The sequence below is a fragment of the Ranitomeya variabilis genome, chromosome 6 (genome assembly GCF_051348905.1).
Source record: "Ranitomeya variabilis isolate aRanVar5 chromosome 6, aRanVar5.hap1, whole genome shotgun sequence".
NCBI lineage: Eukaryota > Metazoa > Chordata > Amphibia > Anura > Dendrobatidae > Ranitomeya > Ranitomeya variabilis.
Window position 1 is genome coordinate 439,560,960 of NC_135237.1, and position 23,407 is coordinate 439,584,366.

The 23,407-nt window shown below is 42.4% G+C and overlaps 1 protein-coding gene across 2 annotated transcripts in view; it reads right to left on the minus strand.

Annotated features, from left to right (window-relative positions):
• Nucleotides 1–23,407, minus strand: part of B4GALT6 (beta-1,4-galactosyltransferase 6) — a 106,002-nt gene that overhangs the window by 34,777 nt on the left and 47,818 nt on the right. For both annotated transcript variants that reach the window (XM_077270399.1, XM_077270400.1), the window contains exon 2: nt 18,320–18,442. In XM_077270399.1, coding sequence (XP_077126514.1) covers nt 18,320–18,442 — 123 coding nt within the window. The remainder of the gene's footprint in view (nt 1–18,319; nt 18,443–23,407) is intronic.

Genomic DNA, 23,407 nt, shown 5'->3' on the forward strand with positions numbered 1-23,407 from the left:
TGTTAGGAAAGTTTCAAGGCAGTCACTCACCCCATAACACACATTATATTATTTACACAGTTACATAGAGAACTTTGCTCCTATAAAAAAGGTTTCAGGAATATATTTTATAGTGTTTTACTGGCTGAGAAAACGACTTATTTCATATGCACCTAAGGCGTGGACAAGGGCGCAGTGCAGTGTTATGACCCCTTAATTTACATTTGGAGCACTGCTTCTGACCCCGATTGACAGCACTCTATTGATCATCTCGGCACACAGAAAGTGAATGAGTCCAGCGGCACTCACACAGTGTCAGTGCAGGCGCGCACACACTGTACACAGACCGTGAATGAGCCCAGCAGCACTCACACAGTGTCATTGCAGGCACGCACACACTGTACACAGACCGTGAATGAGCCCAGCAGCACTCACACAGTGTCAGTGCAGGCGCGCACACACTGTACACAGACCGTGAATGAGCCCAGCAGCACTCACACAGTGTCAGTGCAGGTGCGCACACACACTGTACACAGACCGTGAATGAGCCCAGCAGCACTCACACAGTGTCAGTGCAGGTGCGCACACACACTGTACACAGACCGTGAATGAGCCCAGCAGCACTCACACAGTGTCAGTGCAGGTGCGCACACACACTGTACACAGACCGTGAATGAGCCCAGCAGCACTCACACAGTGTCAGTGCAGGCACGCACACACTGTACACAGACCGTGAATGAGTCCAGCGGCTCTCACACAGTGTCAGTGCAGGTGCGCACACACACTGTACACAGACCGTGAATGAGCCCAGCAGCACTCACACAGTGTCAGTGCAGGTGCGCACACACACTGTACACAGACCGTGAATGAGCCCAGCAGCACTCACACAGTGTCAGTGCAGGCGCGCACACACTGTACACAGACCGTGAATGAGCCCAGCAGCACTCACACAGTGTCAGTGCAGGTGCGCACACACACTGTACACAGACCGTGAATGAGCCCAGCAGCACTCACACAGTGTCAGTGCAGGCACGCACACACTGTACACAGACCGTGAATGAGTCCAGCGGCTCTCACACAGTGTCAGTGCAGGTGCGCACACACACTGTACACAGACCGTGAATGAGCCCAGCGGCTCTCACAGTGTCAGTGCTATCAATCACGGAAGAGGACGGCAGAGGTAAGTGGAAAACAAGCATGCTGGAAGGTTCACTGAACTGCTGGGCCATGCCAAGAGTGCATCACCATTTTTTTACTGACAGATTCCCTTTAAGTACGGTAGCTTCATCTATATATCTCACAATCAGACACTCTGCCTGACTAAGATTACTACACTGCAGGCCAAGATGCACTATAAATCCCAGGCTGCATTGCCACTGCTGAATGGGAGCAATGGCCAAGAGACTTACTGAACTTAAAAACATGACAAAGGATCAGACTAACCCATGATCTCAATAATATACAATCTCTTGCCGGCTCTTGCCACTTACATCTAAAGAACATCTCTAGAATCCGCCCTTTTCTCACCATGGAAACAACAAAAACCCTCACTGTCGCCCTGATCCACTCCCGCCTGGACTACTGCAATTCTCTATTAATTGGCCTCCCCTTCACTCGACTATCCCCTCCCCAGTCTATCCTTAATGCAGCAGCCAGGGTCGTCCATCTAGCTAATCGGTATTCAGACGTGTCCGCTCTTCACAAGTTGTTAAACTGGCTGCCCATTCATTACAGGATACAATTCAAAGTACTTGCTCTCACCCAAAAAGCTCTCCACAGTGCGGCACCCCCTTACATCTCCTCCCTCATTTCTGTCTATCGGCCTAACAGACCACTGCGCTCTGCAAAGGACTTTCGACTAACCTCTGCACTAATCTGTACCTCCCACTCCCGACTCCAAGACTTCTCCCGTGCTGCGCCAATCCTCTGGAATGCTCTACCCCAAGATATTAGGACCATCCACAATTTGCATAGTTTTAGGCGCACCCTCAAAACACATTTGTTCAGAGCGGCCTACCACGTTCACTAATCAGTCATTTTATGTTTGTGTGTGTGTAGCCCATTCACTATCTCATCTACCCCCCACCCCCTGAAGATGGCTGGACCATCATTGTAAATACATCATTGTAAATACACACCTGTACTTTGTATCTCCCCACCTCATTGTAGATTGTAAGCTCTCACGAGCAGGGTCCTCTTATTGTGCTTTAATTATTGTATTGTTAACGTTGTTACCTATGACTGTTGTGTTTGAAATTGTTAAACTGTAAAGCGCTGCGGAATATGTTGGTGCTATATAAATAAAGATTATTATTATTAATAATGGATCGCTAAAACAAAGAGTAATTCCCATCTCATAACGGGATAGCATATGGCTAGAATATGCCACCAACATATAAACCGTGGTAGTCCAACCTCAAGATTCACTACTAACCCAGACAATGAAGGGTCTACAGCACAGATTTACACATTTGCACCCAATGATAATTTTTTCACTGCACAGCAGCACAACTACCCAGGTCAAGTTTATATGTGGCCCTGCTGGGGCTTCCCGGCCAGCCAGGTTTCTAGATGACAGTACAAAAAAAAAAAAAAAACAGCACTAAATCAGCACTCCGACCCCCATCATTCGTAGGTAGGTTGGTTCCCGCCAACCCATATATGTACGCTTTACTGAGAGAGGTGTCCACATTCACCCACAGACATTAGCCTTTGGTAAGTGTTCAGATTTGGACAGGGAGGTCAGGGACCCATCAGATTAATGAGACCACCTTGACGATGGTTGATGGGCTCACACTATTTGGCCAAATTCTGTGCAAAGCATCTCAAATATTTTTCCTAATGTTCAAAAAGCCATTTTGCTATTCATATTTCATGTATTTCATATTCAACATGCTTTGGCACGATCGAGTGCAACCTTTTTTGTATATTGTATATGGAGGTAGCTGCTCCTGGTATGCACCTATTCACACAAGTTTGGATGTGCCAGTCATTTTTTTTGTCACCCCATCATTCGTAGGTCAGTGGCGGACAGATTCTGACCGATCACAATATCCTGGATTATCCTAGTAATGTGCCAGTAAAAGTTTGGAAAAACCAATACAAAAGGTGATCACGCTTTGTTATTTCACTTGGAAATGTAGAGAATTATCCTGGGACTTCTCCTGTTATGAAGCATGGATCTGGAGATGTCCACTGTGCCGTCCACAGGCTGCGCCCAGCATTATAACAGCGCGGAGTGGGCACGCTTCACATGGAATGCTCACTAATCCCATTACTAGCAGCTCCATGCGCAAAACATCCAAGAAAACTAAGAAATTACTGTAGCAATCGGCCAGAAGAATGCCGCAACATAAACTATCCACGGCACATAGATACAGATCTAACAGGAACTTTTTCCATAACAGGTGCACACTCTTTCAAACCACCATGATTCAATGTTATTACACTATGAACCATGACAAAAGTCCAAGGGACAGAACTTTTTTCCCTTTGTAAGCCCTGTATCCATGATTGATATTAACATTTATCAAAATGTCATTAAACAGGACACAACTGACAAGCCATAAAATCTCACATGTATGCGGCCAAGACAGAACTGACTCAGAGTCCATTCAGCACTGCCAACTTTTGTAGCTACCTGGTATATGAGGTGAGGAGCGCCATGGAAAATTCCTTATTAAACATAGCTCTGGTGGAAAAGGAGATCTTCATATTTAGATGGTGTTTACAGTGGTCCCCCACCTATGTTCTGCATACCCCTGCAGATAAAAGCTGGGGCTCTCCTTTATCCTGGAGCTTCTCCACTTCCAGAATGGTAGAGACTCTGGCTCCAAATTGGGCTTCACTTTACACCCCTATGCCATGCTCTGTCAGATAAATCGTACCCTAGGTAAGGGTGGCCCATTACAGACAGTACTAGTAGTCAAAACAGCACAAAAAATGCCTAATAGGTACTATAAAGAACACCGGTACGTGCAGCTCCACGGTGGTCACATACACAGGAGCATTGATCACGTCATATTCCTTTGGGTTGGAGCTCAGCTCTTGGTCAGCCCACCTTCACGACATCGGAATTTGCCTGTGATACCAGCAATAACTTGTACAAATACTGACACTCAAACCACACACAGCTTCAAGGGGTCGGATTTAATAAAGTTAAAATAAAAAAATACTTGTGATTTACCCTAAACAATCCTATGCTCCAGGGTCGGCGCTCTGGATGCCCTGCTGGTTCTGCAGTGCTGGTGTCCCTTTCATCATTCTTGTGACTGCTGCAGCCAATCGCTGTCATCTGCAGCTGACTGCAATCCAAGCAAACTCTCCACTAAAACCAATGACTGGCTGCAGCGGTCATGTGCGGTGGTGCTAGAGTGGCAGGAAATTCATTGGAAAATAAATGGTTAACATTTGCAGCAGTCCGATGCGAGTCTGCACTGAACTCCAATAATGTGACAAGTACACAAGAAGAGGGACATATGTATAGAGCCATGGTGACCAGGTTAAAGGGCGGCTCTAGGGCAGGGGTCCCCAGCTTCTGTAGCGCGAGTCACCCTCCGATATGACAGATGGCGTTGGGCCACACAATAGTAAAAGCAAAGAGTCTCCTTCCAGTGACATTTTTCCAGTACTAAATGGTAGTAATGCCGACACCAGTGCACAATACCACCAGGGTCCGACCAGCGGGTGTCCATGAGCCAGTAGCCGGGTAGCACCTTTCTAGGAGCACACAATGCAGCTGCACTTACACAAGACATGTTCTTAAAGGGATTTTTAAATTAATGCTTATCGGTTGACAGAATGGAGCTAGCTTAGCTAATAAGCAGTCCTGTGTGGCTGAGAACATGGATGGAGCGAATACCTAAACAATATCAGGCCTAATAGAAGAATATTAGTACGGCTGAATAAAGTACCACAAAGTACATTTACATAAATGTTAATGGGGCTGAAAATTCTCTTTAAAAAAAGTTTAATACCCAACTCTTCATGTGGCTGTAAACCCCGATTCAAAGCTCACATTGTTACCGAGTACATTAGGAAACAGGAGAACCTGCTGAGAGATCCCTGAGGAGAATATGGAGAAGACCAAGCAGAACATCAGGAAGAACTTTAGTTAAAGTTACAGGGCTTTTCCCATAAACAAAGTACATTTTAATCAATAGATCTTGGAATAACAATAACTTCCACAATTGGAGGTGTTAATAAATGTTCCTGTGCTGAGATAATCTTATAAATGTGCCCCTGTTGTGTACTGTGTAATGGCCGTGCAGGAACATGGTCTGATCATACCACAGCTCCTGGGCAGGGAGGAAGCAAAAGAGTATACAGACAGGACCGCAGCTGATTCTTTCTGTGAGGTAAAATATTTTCCTGTCTATTTTTAAGAAATGTTTTTCCTCAGAGAAAAAGAATCAGCTGTGATCCCCTGCTGTAAAGTCTGTGTACTCTCTTTGGATTCCTCCCCTGCCCAGGAGATGCAGTATGATCAGACCATGTTCCTGTACGGTCAGACACGGCCATTACACAGTACACAGCAGGGGCACATTTATAAGATTATCTCAGCACAGGAACATTTTATTAAAAACTCATCTAATTGTGGAATTTATTTATTATTCACAGATCGATTAGCTTTGATAGTGGGGAAAACCCCTTTAAAACTCTTCCCTTACTAAGAAATATAGTTGGGTTACTCATCTACAGGTTTCATCATACACACGTCAACAGTGCAGTTACAACATGAAGAAATAAAAGTTATGGCATTATGGAAGATCACAGGATGGATAGACAGGTTAAAGAAATGCAAATGGTGCAATATCGAGTATGAACGCCAAGCGCAGAGCTACGCGCACTTACACGCCTTGGTCGCCATCGGTGAGGTTATTAATGATTGCCTGAGGGATCTTCTGCCATGCTGAATAGACTTGGGCAAATCATCAAGATCCGTGTTGCAGATAATTGCTCAGACAACCATTACTAACCTCACTGATAGCAACCAAGACGAGTATGTGCAGGATTTCTGCATATGGCACTCATATTCTATATTGAACAAATCCAAAAATGTTGTTTCCATTTTTTCATCCTTAGCACATTGGTGACATGTCTGTCCATCCTTCCATAATGCCTCAACTTTTCCTTCTTGTGTAGCAATTTCACTGTTGAGGAGTGTGTTATACGAGTGCATTATAGTAATTTAATTCAATCACCAAAAAATAATACACGAAAAAGATTGGTGGAATCATTATACATGTTGACAAGCAGACAAAGATGAACTGGAATACAAGTACAGAAAGTATGCATGACACGTTGAGCTGGACATTACATTTATCGAGCTCCCGACTGCTGGCTGTCCATTAGCCGGGTCTTAGTCCCCCTTGGCCCTTATTCACATTTACATCATTTGACATATGTTAAGGTTTTAATACTAGAGGTTAGGACCATCCCGAATAGGGCCACCTTGATGTGGTGGGATGGTTTTTACAGTTTTTTTTAATCAAAATTATGTTGATCAAGTACCTACCCCATGTTATTTTCACGCACGATTGCTATTTACTGAGGGGTATTTGCTCATTTTGTTTCATTTATTAATGAGTAGATGGGACATGTGATAACATCTTACAGCTCTCCCCTTAGAGGAGGGATCATAAGTGGGAGTATAAGCTTTAAATGTCGTCTAAAATTCCAGTGGGTGTCTTCACAAGACGACCACTAATACATAAAGGGTTTTTTATACTAACGCAACTCGGAAAGTTATTGCCCAGGCCACATCTACAATGCATTGTAATACAAAATTAGGCACATTTTGGTAAACGATCCCATGTGCCAGGCAGAAAAAAAATCAGATCAGGCAAGAAAACCAGGAGTGTCACTCCTCAACCATGTAAGGGACCACAGAAGGACAAAAATGTGATTGACAGGAGATGAGGATTGGAGATACAATTGATGAGGCACATTCACATCTATTCTATCTATAGTAGAAATATTTTTTTTATTTTAATATTAAAGTGTAAGGTCATTAAGGAAACCCTTTTCAAATGAAATCTACATGAAAAGTTGAATATGTGCAAACAGTTTTCTTTAATGTTTCTTATCTATTTTGTCATAAGTTTTCCATTCATACCTAGGGCTTCTACTGGTCCTGGTACTGGCACTGGACTGCATACCTTACTGTTTTAGTGGCGGTGTCACATACACACTATTTTAAAAATTCAAGAAAAAAAAATACAGGTTTTGCTGCAGTTTTTTTAAATAAAATGCAAGAAAGGATCTGGCAAGGAGAAATGCTAGTGCTTATTTTCTCTTTTTCCCCTATTTCTTTTGAAACCACTTCAAGCTTTAGCTAAAAAAAAAAATAAAAAATAAACGAAACCAGTGTGACGGATGCCTGTATATGGACTCATACAGGGAAAGCTGGGGGCACATTTTAAGTAATTAAAAGGATCTTGTGCAAGGTTGTAATAAATGACATGGTGAAGTCCCTCCAGAGATAGAGCAGAGTCGTTTGTTGCCGGATTTGTGTATATGAGAAGGCATACAGCCAGCAAATTTCACCTTAAAGGCATGACCACAATTGCATCCATGCCGCACTTCATTCATTCATTATTCTACAGGAAATAAAATGCACAGGAAGACACTACAGAAGGCAGGATCTCCCGGGTGCTGCTCCGTCCACGTTCCCTTTATATGCCATGGAAGGTGAAAGCTTACATTTCCCAATCAAAAAAAAAAATAAAAAAATTCAGTTTGACGTAAAAAACAAACCTGTGCTTTACTTTCCCTGCCTATGTCCAGCGCAGAGTCTCCGCTGCCGCCCAGGTCAGCAGAGCCGACATCACGTGAACAGCGCTGCAGACTACCACTGGCTTGTGTCATTCGCATAGGCAGATCAGCTGAGCCCAGAGATTGGCTGCAGTGCTGTCATCCTGATGTCAGCTCTGCAGACAAACAACCACGACAGGAGCAGTGGCGCAGAGTCTCAGTGCTGGACCTGGGGGCGAAGTTTGAATTTTAATTTTTGCAGTGATCTGCGCCTAGGGGCTTAAACCATAAAACCCCTTTATAGAAGTATTGCATCATTACTGCATCATGAGCGCTGCTTTTTATACTAAAGCAGTTGACTGACACAGGGTTCGACTTCTGAAATTTCCATAGGCCCATGTGTATATTTCCCATGTAAGAACCACTAGAGGGGAAAAGCAGCATTGCACACTGCAAATGTACAGGCCAAAAAGGCCCCAGGTTAATAAAAACCATGGTCTACAGGGGTTGTCTTCATAAGATGACCCCTCTGGTAGCATGGTTATTATCTGTTAGTATAGATGCCCTTAGGTTGATTGGTAAAAGTGACACATTGTCTTCTCTTTGTCAGATTAAGTAAGGCTACTTTCACACTAGCGTCGAGCCGAGGTTCCCGACGCTAGCGTTGTCTCCGCCGCACAACGGGGGCAGCGGATGCATTTTTCCAGCGCACCCACTGCCCCATTGTGAGGTGCGGGGAAGTGCGGGGAGGTGGGGGCGGAGTTCCGCCGCGCATGCGCGGTCGGAAAAAGCGGACCGTCGGGAGCAAAAAACGTTACATGTAACGTTTTTTGCTCCCGACGGTCCGCCACAGCACGGCGCAACCGTCGCACGACGGTTGCGACGTGTATCATTGCGTCGCAAATGCGTCGCTAATGTTAGTCAATGCAGAAAAAACGCATCCTGCAAGCACTTTTGCAGGATGCGTTTTTTCGGCAAAACGACGCATTGCGACGTAATGCAGTTAACGCCAGTGTGAAAGTAGCCTAAGGGGCCACATACTTTCAATGGCCGTCGGCTGCTTGTTCAACTGCTAGCCCACAGATAGAGGTGTCTAAGGAATAGCTAAGCACATACGCGTTTTCAATGGTAAGATGCTAAATTATGTGCTCCCAGACACCTCTGGTGACATTCAACATGCACAATCCAATTTCTCCCTACAATATGTCGAACAAATGACAGCAGAACAGCGAATAATTTCTGGTGAGCTTGGTGCACAGCCTGATGGCCCGGTGTTGGGGCAGACTCCATGTGGTGAGTGGTAAGCCTTGGGAGCATCCTCCCGTAGCTATGGTTCCCCTCGTATAAGCGGAGGTGCGGGCTGGAGGTGAGGTCCGGCCGGAAGCACCGCCGTGCAGTGGCGAGGTTAGCGGGGGGCGTGGTAAGGGCCATCAGGAACGCATCCTTCAAAACACGTCGGCTTTTTGGTCCCATTACAAACCCGTTGTTGAGAACTGGTGATATCACCCTTACGATGCCCCTCACTAACCTTGCCACTGCACAGCAGCGTGGCCGGCCAGTGCCTCCCCTCCTACGAGGGGAACCATAGCTACGGGAGGACCCTCCCAAGGCTTACCACTCACCACACGGAGTCTGCCCCACCACCAGACCATCAGGATGTGCACCGTGCTCACCGGGATCTGAGTAAGGGCTCATGCACACTTGCAATGAAATCGGACAAATTCAATATGATAAAAAAAATTGGATTGAATTCGGACCAATGTTAATCTAGGATTGTGTGCTCATCGGTTTTTTTTTCCAGCTCTGATTGGATCACGATCAGGCTGGGAAAAAAAATAAAATAAAAAAATTGCAGCATGCTGCGAATGTTATCAGAAAACGGATTGCATCCCGCAATAGAAGTCAATAGGTGCGATAGAAAAATTGCACAGCACTCGCACCGGTGTCCTTTGAAAAGCCGGCAATTCATATGCGGCTAATGTAAAAAACACACTGACAGGTTATAATATGGAAGATAGATTACACATATACACATAGAATACATAATATACATAATATACATATATTTAATAGAGAGATAGATAGCAGAATAGCCGATAATTCATTTGTCGGTGTTTGCAAAATAATTGCAGAAGCTGGCAGGATAGGATACATGGTTTACATTCATTAAAACATTGCAGAACAGTTAGATTTATATATGTCAGTGATTAATACTGTTAGTAGTATGTGTGTGTAAAATTTGGGACCTGTATGTATTTAATAAAAATGTTTTCACAGAAAAAACTGGCGTGGGTGCAATTTTCTGCACCAGAGAGGGAAAGCCTCAAATGAACTCTTAAGCGTGGGAAAATGCCAGCTGATTTTCCCACACTGAAGAGATCATCTTCGTTCAGGCCGACAGGGAGCACAGCTTCAGTAACGTCACCGCTAGTCACTGAAGCTTCGCTTTCAGCATTTCATTCATTGCCCAGTAGTTTACAACTGGGACGGTCGCATTAGCACCACTCCCGGTTGTAAACTGTATATACCCCAGATATGGATTATGGCGTAGGACTGACTGTACGCCGTACAGGTATGGGTATATTGTTGGTTTGTTAATTTTTCATTTTTTTACAGGAGATCGAGGGCTTCGCTTGGATTAGCAGTAACAATAAAATTATCAAACGGTTTATTGTTTTATTTCATTAAAAAAAAATTATTCTCCGTGTGTTTACTTAACCCTTTACAAACTCTAGGATTAGTAATGGATAGGTGTCTTATTGACACCTCTCTATTACTAATGGGCTTAATGTCACCATACAATACAAAGGTAACATTAACCCCTTATTACCCCATATGCCACCACTACAGGGCAGTGGGAAGAGAGGCTAAGTGCCACAATTAGCGCATCTTACAGATGCGCCATTTCTGGGGCAGCTGAGTGCTGGTGTTTGTAGCCGGGGGGGACCAATAACCATGGACCCTTTGTAAGCTATGAATCTCAGGCCGCAGCTGTCTGCATAGGCTTTTCTGGCTATTAATTATAGGGGGACCCCACATTATCTTTCTTTGGGGTCCCCCTATTTTAATAGCCAGTAAAGGCTAAATATACAGCTGCGGGCTGAGATTCATAGCCTGGGAAGATCCATGGGTATTAACCCCTTCCTAGGCTACAAACATCGGTCCCCAGTCGCTGGCTTTCCCTCTCTGGCTATTCTGCATGCATTTACTATATGTAATCCATGTCTCCTATCCTGTCGGCTTCTGCATTCATATTACAGAAGCCGACAAATGAATTAACGGCTAATCTTCTATCTATCTGTATATGAAATATAAAGATATACACATATACATACTATTCTATGTGTATATACATCTATTCTATCTATTCTATACTGGACGACAAACTCACATTTAGTGTCCAGTGTCAGGCAGCTGCTAAAAGGCAAATAAAATAATGGGATGCATTAAAAGAAGCATACACTGTGTTCCAAATTATTATGCAAATTGGATTTAAGTGTCAAAGATTTAATTGTTTTGTTTTTCAAATAACCTCGTGGATGGTATTGTGTCTCAGGGCTCAATGAATCACTGAAATCAATCTTAAACACATGTGATAATTAGTTTTCCAGGTGATTCTAATTAAAGGAAAACTACTCAAAAATGTTGTTCCACATTATTATGCAGGTCACAGGTTTCAAGCAATATGGGAAATAAAAAGGATTTCTCTGCTGCTGAAAAGCGTTAAATAGTGCAATGCCTTGGACAAGGTATGAAAAAATTAGATATTTCACGAAAACTGAAGAGTGATCGTCATACTCTGATGAGATTTGTGACTGAAACAGAGCACAGACAGAGTTCATGCAAATAAAGACATAATGAGGAAGTTTTCTGGCAGACAAATTCATTGGATTAAGAGAGCAGCTGCCAAAATACCATTACAAAGCAGCAAACAGTTATTTGAAGCTGCTGGTGCGTCTGGAGTCCCTCAAACCTCAAGGTATAGGATCCTTCAAAGGCTTGCTGTGGTGCATAAACCTACTATTCGGCCACCCCTAAACAGTGTTCACAAGCAGAAATGGTTGCAGTGGGCCCAGACATACATGAAGACTAATTTCCAAACAGTCTTGTTTACTGATGAGCGTCGAGCAACTCTGGACAGTCCAGATGGATGGAGTAGTGGATGGTTGGTGTCCCAACAAGGCTGCGATGTCAGCGAGGAGGTGGAGGAGTCATGTTTTGGGCTGGAATCATGGGGAACCAGCTGGTAGGGCCCTTTAAGGTTCCTGAAGGTGTGAAAATGACCTCAGCAAAGTAAATAGAGTTTCTGACTGACAACTTTCTTCCATGGTCTAAAAAGCAGAAACGTGCCTTCAGGAACAAAATCATCTTCATGCATGACAATGAATACCTCTGAGTAATTGGCTGCTATGGGCATAAAAAAACAAACTCATGGTGTGGCCACCATCTTCCCCTGACCTCAACCCTATAGAGAACCTTTGGAGTATCATCAAACAAAAGATCTATGAGGGTGGGAAGGCAGTTCACATCAAAACAGCAGTTCTGGGAGGCTATTCTGACTTCATACAAAGAAATACAAGCAGAAACTCTCCATAAACTCACAAGTTCAATGGATGCAAGACTTGTGAAGGTGATATCAATGAAGGGCTCCTATGCTAACATGTAACTTGGCCTGTTAGGATGTTTTTTAGTTAAATAGCATTTTTGTTCAGTGAATGTGACCTCCTAATGCTGCAAATTCCACAAATGAGCATTTTCAGTTCTTTAAAACATATCAAATGTTTAGAAATACTACTGTGCCTAATAATTTGGAACAGTGCATTTTGAGCTTTTATTCATTTTGGAGATTATACTGTTATCATTGGGAGGTTTCTTCAATAAAATTTGATGTATAATCTAACGGGTGATGACTTTTATTAGACTGACTGTCATTTGCACCGACCATTTAGGAAAATCCGAGAAAAATGTCATTTGCATAATAATTTGGAACATAGTGTAGATGCTCATGAAGAGAACATCATTTTACCTCTATACAAGTCACTAGTTCGACCACACTTAGAATACTGTGCACAGTTCTGGTCTCCGATGTACAAGAAAGACATAGCTGAACTAGAGCGGGTGCAGAGAAGAGCGACCAAGGTTATTAGAGGACTGGGGGGTCTGCAATACCAAGAAAGGTTATTACACTTGGGGCTATTTAGTTTGGAAAAATGAAGGCTAAGGGGTGATCTTATTACAATGTATAAATATATGAGGGGACAGTACAAAGACCTTTCTGATGATCTTTTTAATCATAGACCGGTGACAGGGACAAGGGGGCATCCTCTACGTCTGGAGGAAGGAAGGTTTAAGCATAATAACAGACGCGGATTCTTTACTGTAAGAGCAGTGAGACTATGGAACTCTCTGCCGTATGATGTTGTAATGAGTGATTCCCTACTAAAATTTAAGAGGGGACCTGATGCCTTTCTTGAAAAGTATAATGTTACAGGTTATATACACTAGTTTCCTTGATAGGGCGTTGATCCAGAAAACTAGTCTGATTGCCGTATGTGGAGTCGGGAAGGAATTATTTTCCCTAATGTGGAGCTTACTCTTTGCCACATTGTTTTTTTTTGCCTTCTTCTGGATCAACATGTTAGGGCATGTTAGGTTAGGCTATGGGTTGAACAAGATGGACTTAAAGTCTTCCTTTAACCTTAATAACTATGTTACTACAACCCCTGGCAAAAATTATGGAATCACCGGCCTTGGAGGATGTTAATTTAGTTCTTATAGCAATTCAGATTAAAATTTAACTTCTAATATCAATATCCATAAAAGTATCACAAAATAATCTTCACCACAAAGTGCAACGTGCATAAGACATACAACACTAAAACATTAATAGACAAACAGCGGGGTGCATATAATCAATGGGGAACTATACACACTAGCCCCTTATATGCAGGAACCTAACCGTCATATCCGACTGCATACAGAAAGTGGGGTATTTTTTGTGTAAACCACTCGTATATAGGAAACCGACCATCAAATCCGCTCATAAACACCAAGTGGTTAGTAACGTTCCTAAATAAATGGCCCGGTTTTGTGGGCACTTATAAACAACATGTGTTACCCCTAATAGCTCTGCTCCGTGTATTTCAGCTATCTCAGCATCGCTTATTCAGCGTCTAGGATAGAACCTGCTTCAGCCTTTTTACGGTCCATTCCAAATTAGCATGTAAGACCCTTCCTTATGCACAGAAAACACATAACAAGGGTCATTCAGTGTTCATAACATAGTCCTCCCAAATGGTGCAGTCTAATAATGAAATTCAATTTCTCTATTGCCTTATAGCTGCTAGTACCAATCATAGGAGTTTACAGACTAACATTGTTTGAACATATGTGGCAAATTAGAAGGATCTCACCCATCTGGAAGTTGCTTCTAAATAATACCCTCCATTCCAAGATGTTACTAACCGCTTGGTGTTTATGAGCGGATTTGATGGTCGGTTTCCTATATACGAGTGATTTACACAAAAAATACCCCACTTTGTGTATGCAGTCGGATATGACGGTTAGGTTCCTGCATACAAGGGGCTAGTGTGTATAGTTCCCCATTGATTATATGCACCCCGCTGTTTGTCGATTAATGTTTTAGTGTTGCATATCTTATGCACCTTGCACTTTGTGGTGAAGATTATTTTGTGATACTTTTATGGATATTGATATTAAAAGTTAAATTTTAATCCGAATTGCTGTAAGAATAATATTGGTTGGATTATACCACTGGCTGATAATTATGTTAATTCAGGTGTTTAATTTTGTAGAAAAAAGCAGATCACAGACATGGCACAAAACTAAAGTCATTTCAAATGGCAACTTTCTGGCTTTAAGAAACACTTAAAGAAATCAAGAACAAAATGTGGTAGTCAGTAATGGTTACTTTTATTAACCCCCGGAGCTTTTTCCGTTTTTTCGTTTTTGTTTTTCGCTCCCCTCCTTCCCAGAGCCATAACTTTTTTATTTTTCCGTCAATATGGCCATGTGAGGGCTTATTTTTTGCGGGACGAGATGTACTTTTGAACGATACCATTGGTTTTACCATGCCGTGTAACAGAAAACAGGAACAAAATTCCAAGTGTGATGAAATTGCAAAAAAAGTGCAATCTCACACTTGTTTTTTGTTTGGCTTTTTTGCTAGGTTCACCAAATGCTAAAACTAACCTGCCATTATGATTCTCCAGGTCATTACGAGTTCATAGACACCTAACATGTCTAGGTTATTTTTTATCTAAGTGGTGAAAGAAAATGCCAAAGTTTGCTTAAAAAAAAAAAAAAAAAAAAATTGCGCGATTTTCCGATACCCGTAGCATCTCCATTTTTCGTGATCTGGGGTCGGGTGAGGGCTTATTTTTTGCGTGCCGAGCTGGCGTTTTTAATGATACCTTTTTGGTGTAGATACATTCTTTTGATCGCCCGTTATTGCATTTTAATGCAATGTCACGGCGACCAAAAAAACGTAATTTTGGCGTTTTGATTTTTCTCGCTACGCCATTTAGCAATCAGTTTAATCCTTTGTTTTTATTGATAGCTCGGGCGATTCGGAACGCGGCGATACCAAATATGTGTAGGTTTAATTTTTTTTTACTTGTTTTATTTTGATTGGGGCGAAAGGGGGGTGATTTGAACTTTTATATATTTTTTATTTTTTTTATATTTTTAAACACTTTTTTTTTTATTTTGGCATGCTTCAATAGCCTCCATAGGAGGCTAGAAGCATGCACTACACGATCAGCTCTGCTACATAGAGGTGAAGTACAGATCACCTCTATGTAGCAGAAATCCAGGTGTACTTTGAGCACCGACCACAGGGTGGCGCTCAAAGCAATCGGCCATCAACAACCATAGAGGTCTCAAGGAGTCCTCTGGTTATTATGGCAATGCACCGCTGACCCCGATCATGTGACGGGGGTCAGCGGTGCGAGCACTTCCGGCCGCGCGCGCTAGTTAAATGCCGCTGTCAGCGCTTGACAGCGGCATTTAACTAGTTAATGGGCGCGGGCGGATCGCGATTCCGCTCGCGCTCATTGCGCGCACATGTCAGCTGTACAGAACAGCTGACATGTCGCGGCTTTAAGGTGGGCTCACCGCCGGAGCCCACCTTAAAGCAGGGGATCTGCCAGCTGACGTACTATTCCGTCAGCTGGCAGAAAGGGGTTAACCAAGCATAGGGGAAAAATTATGGAATCACTCAATTCTGAGGGAAAAATTATGGAATCATGAAAAACAAAAACAAAAAAACTCTCCAACATCACTAGTATTTTGTTGCACCATATCTGGCTTTTATAACAGCTTGCAGTCTCTGAGGCATGGACTTAATGAGTGTCACACAGTACTCTTCATCAATCTGGCTCCAACTTTCTCTGATTGCTGTTGCCAGATCAGCTTTGCAGGTTGGAGCCTTGTCATGGACCATTTTCTTCAACTTCCACCAAAGATTTTCAATTGGATCGAGATCTGGATTATTTACAGGCCATGACATTGACCTTATGTGTCTTTTTTCAAGGAATGTTTTCACAGTTTTTGCTCTGGCAGGATGCATTATCATCTTGAAAAATGATTTCATCATCCCCAAACATCCTTTCAATTGATGGGATAAGAAAAGTGTCCTAAATATCAACATAAACTTGTGCACTTATTGAAGATGTAATGACAGCCATCTCCCCAGTGCCTTTACCTGACATGCAGCCCCATATCATCAATGACTGTGGAAATGTTCATGTTCTCTTCAGGCAGTCATCTTTATAAATCTCATTGGAATGGCACCAATCAAAAGTTCCAGCATCATCACCTTCCACAATGCAGATTCGCGATTCATCACTGAATATGACTTTCATCCAGTCATCCACAGTCCACGATTGCTTTTCCTTAGCCCATTGTAACCTTATTTTTTTCTGTTTAGGTGTTAATGATGGCTTTCGTTTAGCTTTTCTGTATTTAAATCCCATTTCCTTTAGGCAGTTTCTTACAGTTCAGTCACAGACTGACTCCAGTTTCCTCCCATTCGTTCATTTGTTTTGTTGTGCATTTCCTGTTTTGTAGGCATATTGCTTTAAGTTTCCGATCTTGACGCTTTGATGTCTTCCTTGGTCTACCAGTATGTTTGCCTTTAACAACCTTCCCATGTTGTTTGCATTTTGTCCAGATTTTAGACACAGCTGACTGTGGACAAAACATCTTTTGCAACATTGCGTGATGATTTACCCCCTTTTAAGAGTTTGATAATCCTCTCCTTTGTTTCAATTGACATCTCTCGTGTTGGAGCCATGATTCATGTCAGTCCACTTGGTGCAACAGCTCTCCAAGGTGTGATCACTCCTTTTTAGATGCAGACTAACGAGCAGATCTAATTTGATACAGGTGTTTGTTTTGGGAATGAAAATTTACAGGGTGATTCCATAATTTTTTCCTCAGAATTGAGTGATTCCATAAACTTTTCCCCTATGCTTGGTTAAAAAAGTAACCATTACTGACTACCACATTTTTTGTTCTTGATTTCTTTTAGTGTTTCTTAAAGCCAGAAAGTTGCCATTTGAAATGACCTTAGTTTTGTGCCATGTCTGTGATTTGCTTTTTTCTACAAAATTAAACAACTGAATGAACATAATCCAAGGCCGGTGACTCCACAATTTTTGCCAGGGGTTGTATGTACGCAGCAGATCATTTGCCGGCTTTTAATCTATCTAATATTTTATCTATCTAATAATATATATATAGATATATATTATATATATACACACACACACACACACACACACACACACATACATACATACATACACACACACACACACACACACACACACATTTGGACGAACAGTTTGTTCTAAAATGATGTGTAAATGACTTAAAAGAATTTCTCTATGTAAATGCTCATGTTAAAATTGCATTGCAGTCTGATAGCAAATGCACTGCATTCAGATGTAAATCGGGTGCTAGGTGTGAAGAATCTGATTTACTCGCGCAAAAAACGCATGACACTCGCATGACAATTGCATTACACTCATCCGACTCTCCTGCATCAAAATCGGACCGATTTTTAAATCGCTAGTGTGTCTCCAGCCTAAGTGACAAACTCACACACACTACTACCAGGAGGCGGCTGGCTATTTCTGCACATCATATGTTCAGTCTTTTAGGTCTGTAGCGCGGTAGTTTCTCCTTTTATAGTTTTCAGCACATGTGTAACTCGGACAGGATCACGCACAGAGCCCGTCTAACTGCCAGCTGCTTCAGCCTACCATTTGCCTGTGAGCTCCAGTGTGTCCCTTTTCGTTTTTAGCTAATAATTTCATGTCTAGCAACTAACAATCACATTAAAATCTAATTATTTGGAGTCTCAATACTTCATTCTCAGGACTAGGGTGAATGGACTGTTTACAGCAATCACTAAGGAAAATGAAGGATTTCTAAGTGACAATTTTACACCAAGATCACCATCACCCATTCAGTCCCATTTAGCTGCAGGCACATTTTAATTAACAGGATTTGTGTCCCATAAGCTACATATAACTCAAACTTTAGATGTCAGTCTTACCTGTCCCGTTGAGTGCACCGGTGCCGTTTTTGTTGGTATACTGTCTTATCATATTTCCAATGGTTCGAACATTGTCCCTTAGCATTATGCCTTGGGCTTGCACCATGAAGAGGTAGGTGTTTGCTAAAAGACAAAAGAAAAACTAAATTGTTGATGAGTGTTAAAGAGATGGAATGTCGAAGAGTATAAAGAAGATGGAGAAAGAAGCATAGAAAACATACTGCAAAGTAGCAGATGGATTTCCTTTGGACCATCATCTATGAAGGACTCCGCTTTTCCAAAGAAGTAGTGGATTGTAGAACACGTGTCTACATGCTTCAGCCTCTGCTTATGGAAGATGTATACCACTACTGACAAATACTCACAATTGCAACAGAAAGGACAAACAGTAAGGTGTAAGAAGTGTTAAAATCTGACACAGACTGAGGGACAGAATCCTTGAACTGAGACACCTTGGTTTATCACCTCAGCAGATCACTATGTAGGTAGGCCGAGATGTCATCACTGTCAACATTGCATGTCCCAGTGCTTGGGACCGGAAGAGACGCTCAGAGGCGAACCTCTGCGCAGATGGATCCTCAGATTAGAAGAAAGTGAAAAAAAGAAATAGGAGGCGCTCCCCTCTGGTGGAATGAATCCCCAAACACATGTCAGATGTGAACCACTCCTTCCGGCCATGTCCAGAATGGTGAAGACACTTTATATTTGTCAAATTGAATTTATTTATAAAACATGAGTAATAAAGATTTTTTTCATGCTTGTGAACATTAAAAAAAAGCATGAAAACTTTAAACAGGTATTAAAATCAAAACGCGTTTCTGCTCTAGAAGAGCTTTTATAATTATCACAAGCATGAAAAAAATCTTTATTACTCATGTTTTATAAATAAATTCAGTTTGACAAATACAAAGTGTCTTCACCATTCTGGACATTGCCCGAAGGAGTGGTTCACATCGGACATCTGTTTGGGGATTCATTCCACCAGAGGGGAGCGCCTCCAATTTCTTTTTCCACATATCCCTTGAAGTTGTGAATGCAACAGGACCAACAGAGCTCCACACCAATTGTTAGGGCGGCACGAGGTGGGATCCCCTATTGAGATCAAATTGCTACATAGAGTTGTGCGTATCCTGCACAACCCCCACAGGTGAGCATGTATGTATGTATGTATGTATGTATGTATGTATGTATGTATGTATGTATGTATGTATGTATGTATGTATGTATATGTATATATGTATATATGTATATATATATATATATATATATATATATATATATATATATATATATATATATATATATATATATATATATATATATATATATATATATATATATATATATATTTTATTTTCTATATGTCATTTATTGCGCTTAGGTAGCGATCTCTGGTTCTCTCGCCCCTTTTCTCAGTCTCCTGCAAAATTTTCTTACAAATTAGAAGAATGGCGTGTAGTGATCCTTTCTGTACTGCAGGTGAAATTGGACACGATAATACCAGGCCGCATGTTACTCGTGCTATTGTGAGCAGCCTGCATGGCCTAAACATGCCACCATGACCTGCAGCTTCTCTGGACTTTTCTCCCATCAAACACATTTAGCACATCATTGGTTGGCAATCGTAAAGGGAGCTGCCAGCAGCGGATCTTGACAATTTGCACTCAGAGAGGCAGAACATTACTCAGACAACCATCAATAACCTAATGGCTTGTATTTCTGCATGTGGTGCTCATACTTGACACTGAATATGCTGAAAGGGTTTTGAAAATGTGGTTTCCATTTTTATCATTTGCATATCACTAATGTGTCTATTGACTCTGATTTTCATAGTTACACTTCCTTCTGGCACTGCAATTTCAATATTAAGAAGTACGGTAAATTACATCATTCCACCTAATTGTAGTTCTGAGCAATCATTATTTAGGCTGTTAATTCACATTGATGTAAATAACATGTATTCACATTTTACCATGTTGTTTCCAGCACCTTCACAGGAGAAGGCGCAATGATTAATCATCCCTTCTATTTACAGGGAAGAATGGGGAATACAAAGTTACAAGGTCACTTATTCTTCCAGTTTTAGGCTAAGTTAACACTAGGCGTTTTTGCAGCTTTTTTTTAATGAAAAATTTCAGCTGCTTTTTATAGGAGTCCTCTGTATATGAAGTACGAGCTCAGGAGTCCTCTGTATATGAAGCATGAGCTCAGGAGTCCTCTGTATATGAAGTATGAGCTCAGTAGTCCTCTGTATATGAAGCATGAGCTCAGGAGTCCTCTGTATATGAAGTACGAGCTCAGGAGTCCTCTGTATATGAAGTACGAGCTCAGGAGTCCTCTGTATATGAAGCATGAGCTCAGGAGTCCTCTGTATATGAAGTACGAGCTCAGGAGTCCTCTGTATATGAAGTACAAGCTCAGGAATCCTCTGTATATGAAGTACGAGCTCAGTAGTCCTCTGTATATGAAGTACGAGCTCAGTAGTCCTCTGTATATGAAGTACGAGCTCAGGAGTCCTCTGTATATGAAGTACGAGCTCAGTAGTCCTCTGTATATGAAGTACGAGCTCAGGAGTCCTCTGTATATGAAGTACGAGCTCAGTAGTCCTCTGTATATGAAGTACGAGCTCAGGAGTCCTCTGTATATGAAGTACGAGCTCAGGAGTCCTCTGTATATGAAGTACAAGCTCAGTAGTCCTCTGTATATGAAGTACGAGCTCAGTAGTCCTCTGTATATGAAGTACGAGCTCAGTAGTCCTCTGTATATGAAGTACGAGCTCAGGAGTCCTCTGTATATGAAGTACGAGCTCAGGAGTCCTCTGTATATGAAGTTCGAGCTCAGGAGTCCTCTGTATATGAAGTAGGAGCTCAGTAGTCCTCTGTATATGAAGTACGAGCTCAGTAGTCCTCTGTATATGAAGTACGAGCTCAGGAGTCCTCTGTATATGAAGTACGAGCTCAGGAGTCCTCTGTATATGAAGTAGGAGCTCAGTAGTCCTCTGTATATGAAGTACGAGCTCAGTAGTCCTCTGTATATGAAGTACGAGCTCAGGAGTCCTCTGTATATGAAGTACGAGCTCAGGAGTCCTCTGTATATGAAGTACGAGCTCAGGAGTCCTCTGTATATGAAGTACGAGCTCAGGAGTCCTCTGTATATGAAGTAGGAGCTCAGTAGTCCTCTGTATATGAAGTACGAGCTCAGTAGTCCTCTGTATATGAAGTATGAGCTCAGTAGTCCTCTGTATATGAAGTATGAGCTCAGGAGTCCTCTGTATATGAAGTACGAGCTCAGGAGTCCTCTGTACACGAAGTACGAGCTCAGGAGTCCTCTGTATATGAAGTATGAGCTCAGGAGTCCTCTGTATATGAAGTACGAGCTCAGGAGTCCTCTGTATATGAAGTATGAGCTCAGTAGTCCTCTGTATATGAAGCACGAGCTCAGGAATCCTCTGTATATGAAGTATGAGCTCAGGAGTCCTCTGTATATGAAGTACGAGCTCAGGAGTCCTCTGTATATGAAGTACGAGCTCAGGAGTCCTCTGTATATGAAGTATGAGCTCAGGAGTCCTCTGTATATGAAGTACGAGCTCAGGAGTCCTCTGTATATGAAGTATGAGCTCAGTAGTCCTCTGTATATGAAGCACGAGCTCAGGAATCCTCTGTATATGAAGTATGAGCTCAGGAGTCCTCTGTATATGAAGTACGAGCTCAGGAGTCCTCTGTATATGAAGTACGAGCTCAGGAGTCCTTGGTATTCATGAGCTGGGAGCCAACACCTCCCATTCCCACCCTCGTGCCTCTGATTGACAGCTTGCACTCTATGCAGAGTAATAAGGCGAAAGATCAGCCCTCACATTAGGAGTACCAGGACTCCTACCTCACACAGTAGAGAGAGCATTGGAGCTAACAGACAGACAATGCTGAACTCAGCATTCAGCCAACATCTATAGACGGTTTATGGCCACCTAGAGGAAAGGATCTTATCGAATCTTGTTGACTTCTGTTAGCATGAGCAAGCTATAAGGGAAATGCAGTCAAACTCCTTAGGCTACTTTCACACTAGCGTCGGGCCGACGTTCCCGACGCTAGCGTTGTCTCCGCCGCACAACGGGGGGAGCGGATGCATTTTTCCAGCGCATCCGCTGCCCCATTGTGAGGTGCGGGGAGGTGGGGGCGGAGTTCCGGCCACGCATGCGCGGTCGGAAAAGACGTTTACGACGGAGCAAAAAACGTTGCAAGCAACGTTTTTTGCTCCCGACGGTCCGCCACTGCACGACGCATCCGTCGCACGATGGGTGCGACGTGTGGCAATCCGTCACAATGCGTCGCTTAATGTTAATCAATGGTGAAAAAACGCATCCTGCAAACACTTTTGCAGGATGCGTTTTTTCGGCAAAACGACGCATTGTGACAGAATGCAGTTAACGCTAGTGTGAAAGTAGCCTTAGAGATCATAGATACATGGGAGAAAATTACACCTCAAAGCACTTAAACCCTATAACACCGCACAGAGATTTCAGTTACTGAAAATCCAATACAACAATCTAAGCAAAGGAGCGTTTGCATCAATAGTGGTGAGCGGAGACTGTGCCAGGTTCCCAGTAACAAATCTGAGCAGTGTGAGGCAGAGCTACTGATCGATACATTACCCTCGCATACACATTTTTTCAATCTAAAATGAAAAATAAAAGTATCTTGGCAAATTTCATTGTTCTGTGTCTATGGCTCTGATAAGAGCCTATATATTTCCATGGTAACAGAAAACAAATCCTGTGTAGTCTGATCCTGCAGTCACATTGTGCTGGGGCTTAGTACCACATTTCAAAATATTTGACTAGAAGAACCCCCCCAAAAAATCACATTAAAAGTTTATGGGTGCATGAAGCGCTATTCATCTCGTTGTGTGACGGATCGAGCTCATCGTTTAGCATTTGAAAAATATGTTTCTAGCTAAAGCTTGTGGACCAGTAACAGTGATACAGCTATGGTCCACATGTAGACAACTGAAAGGTGGCCAAAACCACCAAGTTCAGCAAGACTGGCCAAACACGTGATGTGTATGAAGGCCTCCCAACAGATGTCAGGGAGA